At 44.4% G+C, this 13,374-nt stretch overlaps 1 protein-coding gene and 1 pseudogene across 1 annotated transcript; both read right to left on the minus strand.

The window, feature by feature from the left end:
* Nucleotides 1-10,455: 10,455 nt before the first annotated feature.
* Nucleotides 10,456-11,531, minus strand: LOC136467585 (KH domain-containing protein At4g26480-like; annotated as a pseudogene).
* Nucleotides 11,032-13,367, minus strand: LOC136467584 (pentatricopeptide repeat-containing protein At4g16835, mitochondrial-like). Its single transcript, XM_066466343.1, has 2 exons — nucleotides 11,490-13,367; nucleotides 11,032-11,143 (listed from the first exon to the last, which is right to left on the minus strand). The coding sequence occupies exon 1, from the start codon at nucleotides 13,360-13,362 to the stop codon at nucleotides 11,530-11,532; it is 1,833 nt and encodes a 610-aa protein (XP_066322440.1). The 5' UTR covers nucleotides 13,363-13,367; the 3' UTR covers nucleotides 11,032-11,143; nucleotides 11,490-11,529.
* Between the last annotated feature and the right edge of the window lie 7 nt (nucleotides 13,368-13,374).

The following is a 13,374-nucleotide window of genomic DNA, read 5'->3' on the forward strand; positions in this document are numbered from 1 at the left end:
TCCTGCTGAGCATCTAACTGCTCCTCCTCTGTAGCTACAATGCCACTAATAGTCTCATCCTACTGGGTTGCAGTCTCTGGCACCTCTAGATGATGGCGCGGCTGGCTAGGTGTCCTCACTGCACTATGGTGAATCATCTGAGTCATGTTGTATACGGGGAACTATGTAGTAGCACCACTATATTCTGCCAGCATCTTAGGTGGCCTCATAGTAACTGCCCTGTGTATCAAGAATGTAATCTAGTGAGCATATAGCAGCTGCCTGTGACCCCTAAACTCCTCTACAATAGTATCCTCCATCTCTGATAGAAGGAGATCCTAAATATCAAACACAGTCTGTTGCATCAGAGAGTTCAGTAGCCATAGCTATATGCGAGTCAAGCCCTCATGATACCCCATCCTCGGAAGCAGTGTCCTCCTCACAATAGCATCAAGCACTCTAGCAGTAGGAGTGAGATCACTAGGTGTCCTGCTCGACCCCTCTCCGAAAGGCTCTGTGAAGCAATGGCAAACTAGATCTATATGGGGCACAAGACCACCGTGAGGGCGTCTAGGAGGTGCTATCTATCCATAGCAAACCTCATGTAGCCAGATGGACTGCTCCTGAAGTCTGAGTATCTCTTAGACCCTAGTGCTCGTCAGCCTGTAATCTCTGCCTTTGAAAGTAAAGTGAATGAATCTGTGCTGTGGGTCAATCCAAAGTGTAGCATAGAACTGACAGACCCAAGATGGAACATATAAGCCTATCCGTCCAAGTAAATCTGTTAGCCCTGGCAGGTAAGATAGGTATGGGCGAATATGCTCTCCTGCTGCTGCTACAATGGACTCAATGTTGTACACCCTCTGAGATCTAAATACTGCCCTACTATTAAGGTATGCATTATAAAAATCATCTTGCAGTGGTGTGTAGAAGCCCTCTGAAGCTCTGTCATCCCTCCTCGGTGGGAACCACCGCTCAAAGTCCATAAATCTAAGCTGTTGCACCTGTTTGGCCGTGGCAGCCTCAAATCTAAGTGAGTCACTGGAGGCGGACCCTGTGGTCTAGGCGATGGACAAAAACCCCTCCGCTATGTCTCTGACCTCAGTGTGACTGGAGCACGGGTACGACCAGAGCGATGAGGCTGTGGTTGAGGTGCCTCCTCGGTCTGCTCTCCCTCCTGAGTCTGCTCTGCTGACTGTAGCTGCTGCTATGACTTTCCTTGAGGCTAACTCTCATCAATAGCAACATGTCGTCCTCCAACCATGACAGTCCTAGCTAGACCACCATGACGGCGCTCAACTTGCTCAAGTGTAGCCCTCGTAGATGGAGAAAGCTAATATGAAATAACAACACCACTCTGAGTACCTTCTCTCTCTACGTGCTCTGTGACCTCTACAACTATGGCTGCTCTCGCTGTATTTGCATCAGGGTACTTGCGCTTCTTCGTCGCTAGCTTCTTTATCGCCTTGCCTTTTGTATCTGTAGGCTAGCGAGACGGGGGCCTCGGATCCTCATCACCGGGACCACCTCCAACATTCTTGACATGAGCCATCTAATGGATCTGAAAAGAATAACTACTGCTGACAAAGATCAACTACCAACAGTCACTTCTAAGGCTTGGCCTCGATCCGTACTCGCGAGCTTGACCCCGAGTTAACTGATAGCAGCCAATGGGACCGCAACGGCACCGACTCGCTGCATGATAGAATAGATAGGATATATAAATAAATACAATATATCTAGAGATACGAAACCCTAAGAAAGCAAGCAATAGATATGAAATCGAAAACAAGGGCTTGCTACCTTATGAACCAATGAATCGACCAGAATAGAAATGAATCAGGGAACCACCGGGTCAGCAACTGGATGTCTAGGGTTAGGGTTGCGGCGAAGTTCAGTGGCCGAGCAATGCAATGAGGGCACGAGCACAAGGATGGCAGTAGGGTCTCCGACGTGGAGCACGACGGCAGCGGCGCTGGTGAGTGCTGCGGGTGGTGCTAGGGCACAAGAGCACTCGACAATAGTGGTGCGACGACGCTAGGGTGGCTGCGCTGCGGTGTGAAGGTGCGGGCGCGCGGAGCAGAGGCGCAAGCTGGCGAAGCAGCTCCGATGATGGCGCGGAGCGAGGCACATGGGGTTGTGCCGCACGGCAATGTAGGGAGCATGGACGGCGCGAGCGCGGTGACACGAGCAGGGCGTGGTGGCACAGATGCAGTGAAGCGTGGGCTTGGGAAAGCACAGCGCGATGGATTCACTGAAGCAAGGCGGCGGCGTACAGGCGCTAGAGCAGGGCGGCGCAGGTAGGAGCAATGCATGGTTAGGCCATGGCGCGTACGGTGGTTATATGGTGGTACACACATGATGCAAACGGAAACAGAGAAAAGAATCCAGAAACCCCACATTATCTACTAACCGGACGCTGCCACCCAGCGTCCGGTCGATTCCATAGAGGTCCAAAACCCCAAGAATCGTGACCAGACATGTCCGGTGAACCCCGACCTGACGCAGCTAGAGTCCAGTGCAACCTGTCTCCTTCGTCTTCGATCGATCAGACGTTGACCCACCATCTGACCGAACGTAGAATAGCAGAGTCCGGTCACTCCTTCGCAGCAAGCTTCACCTCCTATGAATTGACCGGACGCTGGACTTTAGAGTTCGGTGCAGCGTCCGGTCAGTCTTTTTCCAGCAAATCTTCAAAGTTCTTCGTGCTGCCTGTTCTCAATCAAGTCCCAACTTCAATAAGATCCAAATAAACACCAATTGGGACTGATGTGAGTGACCTCTCTCAAACCCTCAAATTTTTCAAAACATTTTGCCTTAGGCTATAATTCTTTTTAAGAAAATAGGCAATAAGAGGGCAATTGAAGATAAACGACAAAGCACCATTCATGCATATGCAATGCAATACTTGAAAGTAAATCTAGTTGCTTGTCAAGTTTGATCCAAGGTTAAGCTTCTTCACACGCTTTACGGCGGTTATTTTAACCATGTTAGACAAGCCCTAAATGCATTACCATAAAGTAAACATGTTGTATATTACAATGCAATGCAAAGGACAACACAAGCTCATTTTTTAGTGAAGTTGCTAAAATCAAGCACATTGAGCTCATTCCGCAATCGACAAAAGGTCGCCTCATCTAGCGGTTTGGTGAAGATATCCGCCAATTGATCCTCGGTCCTCACACCTTCTAATGAAATATCATTCTTTGCAACATGATGTCTAAAAAAGTGATGGCGGATATCTATTCGCTTGGTGCGAGAGTGTTGAACTGGATTATTTGCAAGTTTTACCGCACTTTCATTATCGCACAAAAAAGGTACTTTTTCTAGAACTACTCCATAGTCTAGCAAAGTTTGTTTCATGTAAAGAATTTGTGCACAACAAGCACCCGCGGCAATGTATTCCGCTTCGGCGGTGGACAAAGCCACACTATTTTGTTTCTTAGAGTACCAAGATACAAGTGATCTACCAAGCAAATGGCACCCTCCAGATGTGCTTTTTCTATCCACTTTGCAACCGGCATAATCCGAAATGGAATAGCCAACTAATTCAAATATAGCTCCTTTGGGATACCAAAGGCCAATGCTTGGTGTGTGCTTAAGATACCTAAGGATTCTTTTAACAACAATCAAATGAGTTTCCTTAGGATTAGCTTGAAATCTAGCACACATACACACACTAAATATGATGTCGGGCCTAGATGCGGTTAAATATAACAAGTTACCAATCTTGAATAATCATCAACAATTACAAGACAATAAAGATTTCCTCCTAAACTCTTGTATGTTATTGGTCCAAATAAGTCTATGTGAAGGAGTTCTAGCACTCTTGTGGTTGACATGAAAGCTTTTGTTGGATGAGTATTTGCAACTTGCTTGCCGGCTTGACATGCACTACAAAGCTTGTCCTTCTCAAACTTCACATCCTTCAACCCTCTCACCAACTCATTCTTCATTAGCTTCTTGAGTGAGCTCATCCCAACATGAGCAAGTCTTCTATGCCATAACCACCCAAGTGTTGTTTTGGTGAATAATCAAGTCTTCAAATTAGCATCTTCGGAGATGAAGTCCACTAGATATAGGTTGTTGTATCTATATCCTTTAAATATCAATTGATCATCTTTATTGGATACAACAAGTTCCTTCTCGGTAAACAAGCATTGGAAGCCAAGATCATATAATTGTCCAATGGATAGCAAGTTGAAGCTCAAAGAAGCAACATATAGCACATTTGAGATAGAATGATCATTTGATATTGCCACTTTGCCCAATCCTTTAACCATGCCCTTTGAATTATCTCCAAATGTGATTCTTTCTTGTCCATCTACTTCTTTATCTAGTGAGGTGAACATATGAGGATCACCGGTCATATGTTGTGTGCAACCACTATCAATAACCCAATGACTTCCACCGGTCTTGTAGTTCACCTACACACAAGAGATCAAGCTTTAGGAATCCAAACTTGTTGAGGGCCCTTCACCTTCTCAACAAGTGACTTTACAACCTAAATTGTCTTAGGCCTATTCTTGTTTAGAGGTCCTAAGAACATGACTTTCATCTTTCTACTAGAATCCTTTCTAAGCATGTAATAAGCATTGAAGGCAAACAGTCTAGCATGCTTGGGCAAGGGTTATGGTGGTGGAGTTTGGCACTCATGGGCAAAGTGGCCTTTTTGTCCATACTCAAAACAACTCTTTGGCTTTGGCTTTGACTTGTGTTGCTGTTGAGCTTGAACCTTCTTCTCTTGGTTTGCCAAGTACCCAATACCACTTCTATCCATCTTCATGATGGTGTTCATTAGTAGCTCACTTTGAAGATGCTTGCCTCTTGTGAACTTGCTCAATCCAATCTTAGGATGATCTTTCTCCAACTTGAGCTTCTTGTTCTCTTCCTTGAGAGCATCATTATTTTTCTCTTCCTTGAGCTTCTTGTTCTCTTCTTTGAGTTTCTCATTTTTAAGAATCAAATCACTATCATGATTAAGAGTTTCTAGCATAATAGTGTTGTAGCTTTTGATCTCTTCAAGATCTTTCTTGAGCTTTTTATTGTCAGTCTTGAGCTTGACAAACTCATCATAATCTTCAGTCTCAACCACTTGCTTGCCCTTGCTACTAGAACTTTGCTCAATGCTCTCAATGATCAAATCATCACATGATGTGGCTATATCAATTTTAACAACATTGTTAGTAGCATCATGTGGCCCATTGGATAAAAATTCTTGAGCAATGACAAGATTATCATGATTAATCTTAAGAGTAATATATTCTTCTTTTAGCTTATTGTGGCTAGTGATGAGCTCTTTGTGCATCCCCTCAAGTTTATCATGTTTATCTTTAAGCTCTTTCTTAGAAGATTTGAGCTCCTTGAGTTTGGATGATATAGCATCATTTGCTTCTCAAAGCTCAACACTAGCTTTTTCGGCTACATCACATTTAGCTAAAAGAGAATCATTCTTAGCTTCTAGTTTTTCATTTTTAGCTCTACTCTTTCTAATGATCTAAGTGTATTGATTTAGCAATTTAACAAGATCATCATAAGAAGGTGATTCATATTCATCATCATCACTATCGCTATCATCATTGCTAGCATGTTCATCACCACTACTATCATCATTTGATACCTTGCGATCACCCTTGGCCATAAGGCATAGGTGTATAGAGGATGATGGCTGTGGTGGTGGTGAAGATGATGAAGAGTTAATAACAATGGCGGCCACCTTCTCGTTGTCACTATCATCATTGGATGAGCCACTAGATGAATCAATGTCCGTGAGCCAATCACCGACGATGTATGCCTTTTCACTTTTCTTCTTCTTATGGAAGTCCTTCTTCTTGCCATCTCTCTTCTTGTATGGCTTGTTTTTCTTCTTCGCATCTTCTTCTTCATTGCTTGAGTCATCTTTCTTGCCCTTGTACTTGTTCTTGAACTTGTCTTTCTTGGGCTTGGTGCATTGGTGTGCTAGATGACCAAGTTCTCCACAATTGTAGCAATCCATCTTGGAGATTGGCTTCCTTCTAGAGCTAGTGAAGAACTTCTTCTTCTTACCATCAAACTTGATGCCACTCTTGTTGAGCTTCTTTAGCATCTTGGTGGTTCTTCTCACCATGAGAGCAAAACTTGCATCATCAATTTCATCATCACTTGAGCTCTCATACTCAAGCCTTGCTTTGCCCTTCTCTTAGCTAGCTTTGAATGCTAAGTCTTTATCTTTCTTCTTAGTAGAGGATAAGCCATCTTGTGGTGTGATGTGCATGTACATCTCATGAGCATTGATCTTTTCTAAGATTTGTGTTGGTGTAGCGGTGGAAAGATCATCTTGATGAAGCACGGTCACAATATGCCCATATTTATCAATGGGGAGGACACTCAAGATTTTTCTTACAACATCGGATGGTTGCATTTGAGTGAGTCTAAGCCCATTGACTTCCTCTACAAGAACATTCAAATGTGAGTACATCTTATTAGCACATTCTTTAGGAAGCATCTCAAAAGAGTTAAGCTTTTTCATGACAAGATGATAGCGTTCTCACGCTCACTCTTTGTTCCCTCATGGAGCGCACAAACGTCCGACCATAGTGCATGGGCGTCCTTGTGGTTCCTTACCCGGTTAAACACATCTTTGCAAAGGCCTCTAAAGATGGTGTTTTGAGCCTTTGCATTCCATTTCTCGTAATTCACCTCATCGCCTTGTAGGTGTGTGGCATCCCGAGGTTTTGGGAAACCTTGTGAGGCGGCTCTAAGTATTCCAACATCTAGAGCTTCTAGATATGCCTCCATGCGGATTTTCCAATAAGGAAAATCATCCCCCTCAAAGATAGGAGGAGGTCCATCCCCGTGAGACATCTTTCTCTAGACTGTTAAGCCTAAATACATGAGCATGAGGCTCCAATACGAATTGAAAGGATCAAGATGTCCAAGAGGGGGGGAGTGAATTGGGCTAATTCTAAATTTCTTTGCAATAATTAAGTCCTACGGTTAGCCCAATTAACTCTTTATGCCTAGAAAGTGTTTCTATTGATCTACCGCACAAAAGTTTTAGCAACCTATGTTCTAATCCTACTCTAGCATGGCGATTCTATGAATGTATATGACAAGAATTTAATTGCTCAAAGTAAATGCTCAAAGTAAAGAAAGAAGGAGGAACGCGGCAATGTTTTGCCGAGGTATCGGAGAGTCGCCACTCCCCACTAGTCCTCGTTGGAGCACCCGCGCAAGGGTGTAGCTCCCCCTTGATCCGTGCAAGGATCGAGTGCTCTCTATGGGTTGATTCTTTGACACTCCATCGCGGTGAATCACCCACAACCGCTCATAACTTGAGTTGGGTCATCCATAAGCTCCGCCGGATGATCACCAAGCTCCCAATCACCACCAAGCCATCTAGGTGATGGCGATCACCAAGAGTAACAAGCACAAACTCTCACTTAACCATGACAAGCCTAATGAGAAGGGTGGATGCACACTTTGCTACTCTTGCTTTCACTAATGAGGGCTCTCTTTGGGATTCTCAAATCTCAATCACCTCACTAGGACCTTGCTCTTCTTGGTACTCTCAAATGTGTTTCTCAGCTGTTGGAATGAGCAAAAGTACCCCCACACACGAATAGAAAAAATATTTATAACCATGGCTAAAAAACGAACTGTTATGTGCCTTGCGGGGTGACCGGACGCTCCGGTCATGTTGACCGGATGCTCCGGTCAGTTCTCCCCGATCTCCAGTGTTTAAGTTGTGACCAGACGCTAGACAACGTCCTGTCAGCACTGACCGGACGTGTTCGGTCATGATTTTCCCTCTCTGGAACCTTACTGGAGTCGACCGGACGCTGGGACCCAGCGTCCGATCACTTCACCTCTCAGTGTTCGGTCACACCAGACGATTTCACCTCGATCAAATAAACTGACCAGACTCTGCGCCAGCGTCCGGTCACTCCGGAACCAGCGTCCGGTCAGTATTTGACCCTCCATTCACTTCCAACTCTCGATCATACGTGAATGAAGTTTGCTCCAATGGATCTAAGGGCTTTTTAGGAGCTACCTAGTGCTAGATTTATCAAGTGTGTACCACACCTAACTCACTAGACTCACCTAGGTCAAGCTACCCATCCATACCCCCCTTAATAGTAAGGCTAAAGGAAAAATAAAGTTCTAAACTACTCTAAGTGTTTCTTCAACACCAAACGACACTTAGAACTAGTCCATCCTTAACCTTGTCGTCCATCCTTTGAAAACCGAAACGATTTCCATCGTAGGAGCATGACCACCATGATAGCCCAATTGATCTCCATTTGCGTGACCTAACTTAATTGCCTCTGCAAAACACATGTTAGTCACAGTAATCATGTATTGTCATTAATCACCGAAACCCAACTAGGGGCCTAGATGCTTTCAGCCTATTTCAGTGAGAAATTAAGTGGACCTAATCTGAATTATTCTACTTGTGATAAAGAATTATATGCCTTAGTTCGCACCCTAGAGACCTGGCAACATTATTTGTGGCCGAAGGAATTTTTTATTCATTCCGATCATGAGCCTCTCAAACATATTAGAAGCCAAAACAAACTAAATCGTAGACATGCAAAATGGGTGGAATTTATTGAATGTTTTCCTTATATCATAAAACACAAAAAAGGAAAGAAAAATATCATTGCTGATGCATTGTCTAGACGTTATACCATGTTATCTCAACTTGATTATAAAATATTTGGTTTGGAAACTATCAAAGAGCTATATGAGCATGATGCTGATTTTAAATAAATAATGTTGCATTGCAAGGAAGGAAAGGGTCGGAATAAGTACATTGTGAGTGATGGACTTTTATTTCGTGCTAACAAGCTATGCATCCAGCTAGCTCTGTCCATCTTTTGCTGTTACAGGAGGCCCATGGAGGTGGACTAATGAGACATTTTGGTGTGAAAAAGACAGAAGATGTGCTAAGCGGCCATTTCTATTGGCCAAAGATGAGACATGATGTCAAGCGCTATGTGGCACGCTGCACCACTTGTCAAAAAGCTAAGTCACATCTTAACCCACATAGTTTATACATGCATCTATCTATTCCTAGTGCTCCTTGGGAGGATATCTTGATGGATTTTGTTCTAGGACCGCCTAGGACAAAGAAGGGAAGGGATAACATTTTTGTTGTCGTGGATAGGTTCTCTAATATGGCACACTTCATACTCATAAAAGTGATGATGCTACACATATTGCTGATTTATTCTTTAGGGAAATAATTCGCTTACATGGAGTCTCTAATACAATAGTCTCTGATCGTGATACGAAATTTTTGAGTCATTTCTGGAGGACACTTTGGGCTAAATTGAGGACAGTTACTATTTTCTACTACATGCCATCCCCAATCAGATGGCCAAACTGAAGTTGTTAATCATACTCTATCAACCATGCTTAGAGCTATTCTAAAGAAGAATTTGAAAATGTGGGAGCAATGTTTGCCTCAACGTAGAATTTGCTTATAACCATTCAGTACATTCTACAACCAAGATGTGTCCTTTTCAAGTTGTTTATGGTTTTATGCCTCCTGCACCAATTGATTTATTGCCTCTACCGTCTTCAGAAAAGGTAAACTTTGATGCTAAAGAACATGCCGATTTGATCTTGAAAATGCATGAAATTACTAAAGCAAACATAGAAAACATGAATGAAAAGTATAAAATTAGTAGTCAAGGTAGAAAGGAAATCATATTTGAACCTGAAGATCTAGTTTGGCTACATTTGCGAAAGGACATGTTCCCAAACTTAAGAAAATCAAAGTTAATGCCTAGAGCTGATGGTCCTTTTCGTATACTAGAGGATAAATGATAATGCTTATAAACTGGATCTGCCTATAGATTTTGGGGGCTAGTCCCACCTTTAATGTTTCAGATTTAAAGCCATACATGGGAAATGAAGATGAACTTGAGTTGAGGTCGACTCCATTCCAAGAAGGGGAGGATGATGAGGACATCACTTCTACAGATACAATCACACCACCTACAGCTATAGTACCATCCATTCCACCACCTGAAGCTAGACCAGCAATTCACAAATTTTACACAAGAAGAGATCGAAATGTGCTCCTAATCAGGAACCTTTGTGTTGAAGATAAAGATATTTGAGCTGATATTTTATGTTGTATTTGTGTCTGTCCACAGGTAGTCACCACTTGCAGCCAGCTAGAGTATAGTAGGCTAAACTATTTGTTTGTTACTTGTTAGCTGTCCAGATTCATAGAACATCATCCATATTAACAGTAGTAATAGAATTAGCTGCTGCCAGTACATTGTAGTAGCATGCACTGTAGCGGTAGCCATTTTGGCTATAAAAGGAGGGGTACCTCCATATGTAAAAGTGGGTTTTGTTTTAGTTTAGTTCAGTTTCTTTGGAAATTACTGTTTGTGTTGTCTCTTCTGTCGGTTAAACCAACAGACCAACCTATACTCAAAGCCCCATCTTAATATTTCACTACATACTTGCAATTTCAGATTGCTTGCACCTTGTTCTTGCTGGTTTTCTTTCATTTCTTACAGGAACAGACCCTAGTGGTCAGGTCAGCTTGGTTTTGGCTAGGCTGATAACATCTTAAGGGTTGGTTCAACGGTTGCTTGGCTATTGAAACCTCTTGGTCAGTAGCCTGGAACACGTGAGTCGCCCTCACAATTGAAAGGTATCTCATCTCACCGAAAGGTTGGGCCTCTAAAATTCCGCATCACAGCCCCATGTATACACAGGATCGGTCTTAGAATAGTTGATTTGGTTGGTTCTCCCTTCACGATGCTTGCAGCTTTTGTTCATTACCCCCTTGTCTTAGCTCTCTTCATTCCAAGGCTGTTGTGGAAAGGGGACGCTGAACCGTATCTCTGCATCCCTTCCTCACGAAGGGTGCCATTAAGCATTGCAAGCTCCCATAGAGGCTGCTTCTTGAAGAAGTCCTGGGGTTCATCCTGCAAAGTAGAAAACAAGAACTATTTAGGTATCGGTTTAAAAGCAAGCAAGCTAAGAGTTTTAAAAGGATAAAGGAGTTGATGGCATACCACAGGCTTTAGCAGATCTTCAAGGATCTCGCAGACTTGCATCAGGCGAGCATCAATGATTCCAACAGGTAGCTCTGCCTCAGCCAATATATGAAGGGGTTCATTCAGGTGTTCAGGGGCTTCCCTCGCATCATATCCTCCTGAAAAATAATAGCATAAGTGACCCCCAATCCCATAGCACAAAGTAAACAGAAAATCCACTAGATGTACACATGCATAAGAATGGATGGCCCCATTCTGGGAAGTTCCAGAAAAAAAGTGTTTTTCAAAGAATCACCAGGTAACCAGTGTGGTCTTTCATACCAAGACACAGAAAACAATTTGAAAAACCAAGCGGGAACAAACTATAAAACAGCCATATTTTCCTAGCCAGAGGCTATCAGGGTTGATCTGGCTTTGAATGACTCAAGTCATACATGACGAACCAAGTCCATAAGTTCATATTTCATACATAAACTCCAATTTAGATAGTGTTGCAAGTCCTACACTGCCAGTGTGTCTGAAACTGTTGTCGAGATTCTTTCCTTCACCAGTAATCCCCACATGAGCAATGCCCACCTCTAAAATGGTGGAACCGTGTGGTATCCCTAAGTATTATTTCTCGATCCTCGATTTTGGATATAAGCTTGGCTGCATTATGACAATCTCCACAGATCCTGAGGTTCTTGAAGATCCTCAAGGTCATCCCAGGGGAAGTGCTAATCAGACCGAAAGCGATGGCAAGCTTTTCGCTGTGCCTCATCAGCATTTGTGACTTCAGACTCTCCTCAACATCATGCAGTGCAAAATCAAGATCAGGAGAGTAGCCCATCGCCTTCATCAGCTCCTCCAAGCGGTCCAACTTGTCATGAATCAAATCAAGCTGAGGATGCAATCTGTCATTAGATCTGAACTCATGTTTCACACCCTTTATCTCCATCCAGCTATACCCAGGTGTTTTCACTACCGCATTATCCTTCATCCATCTCCTTACTCTAGAGACATCAGCCCACCTATTTGCCACAGCATAAATATTTGCCAGCTGTACATAGGCGCCTGCATTCTGTGGATCCTGTACAATCAGCTTTCTAGCAGCAAACCCGGCAAACTCCAAGTTCTTATAAACTCTACAAGCAGTCAGCAAGGTACCATAGGCAGAAGGATGTGGCTCAAAGGGCATTGAATGGATCATGTTGACAGCTCTTTCAAGCAGACCAGCTCGGCAGAGAAGATCCACCATACATGAGTAGTGATCAATCTGGGGTTCAATGTTATATGCTTCCTGCATTGTTTCAAAGCACTGGATTCCAAAATCACACAATCCGGTGTGGACACAAGCTGTCAATACTGCCAACAAAGTAATCCAGTCTGGCACCACTCCTTCATCCTTCATTTTTTCAAATAACTTGATAGCTTTCCTTCCACCCCCATGTTGGGCATAGCCAGAAATCATGGCATTCCATGCAACTATATCCTTTGTACGCATCTCATCAAACAGCGTGCAAGCGTCATTCAAATCGCCGCATTTGCAGTACATGCTGAGAAGAGATGTGCCCACAGTCACGCTCCTACTAAGAGGCAACTTCATGCACCACTGATGTACTTGCCTCCCAAATCCAAGTGCAGACAGGTTACTGCATCCAAGAAGCACACTACTTAACGTTGACGGATTTGGCTGCACAATAGCATCCTCAACCATGGTCTTGAACACCCTCAAAGCATCGCCTGCGCGTGAATTTTTGACATAACCAGCGACAACGGCATTCCATGAAACCAAGTTCCTCACAGGCATTGCCCTGAAGAATTCCATGGCCTTCTGGACATTGCCGGTGTCCATGTACCCTGACACCATTGCAGTCCAGAGAATGGCATCCGTCTTCTCCGGTGCATTCCTAAACAAGTCCTCCGCCGCGCCCATGTCTCCAGAGCTCGCAAGAGCAGCAACCATTGCATTCCAGGAAACAGCATTCCTCACCGGCATGGCCCGGAACATGGCCTCGGCGTCCTCGATGGCCCCGTTCTTGGAGAGCCCGGAGACCATGGTGTTCCAGGACGTGACGTCCCTGACGGGCATCGTGGAGAAGACTCTCCACGCGCCATCAATGTCGCCGCAGGCGAAGTGGCAGGACAGGAGCGTGTTGTAGGAGACGGCGTCCGGGTGCGGGATACTGTCGAACAAGCGGCGCGCGTCCGCGAGGCGGCCGAGACCGGGCGCCTTCGCGTATCCCGCGAGGAGGCAGTTGTAGGTGGTCGTGGTCTTGTGCTGCGTCGACGCGAAGGCCTCCTCGGCGCCGGCGAGGTCCCCGCGGCGGACGGCCGCCGCGACGGCCACGGTGGTGAGAGGGCGGGCGACGGCCAGAAGAGAAGGCCGCAGGATCATTTCACGTTCGCC

The sequence above is a fragment of the Miscanthus floridulus genome, chromosome 7 (assembly GCF_019320115.1).
Source record: "Miscanthus floridulus cultivar M001 chromosome 7, ASM1932011v1, whole genome shotgun sequence".
Classification (NCBI taxonomy): Eukaryota; Viridiplantae; Streptophyta; class Magnoliopsida; order Poales; family Poaceae; genus Miscanthus; species Miscanthus floridulus.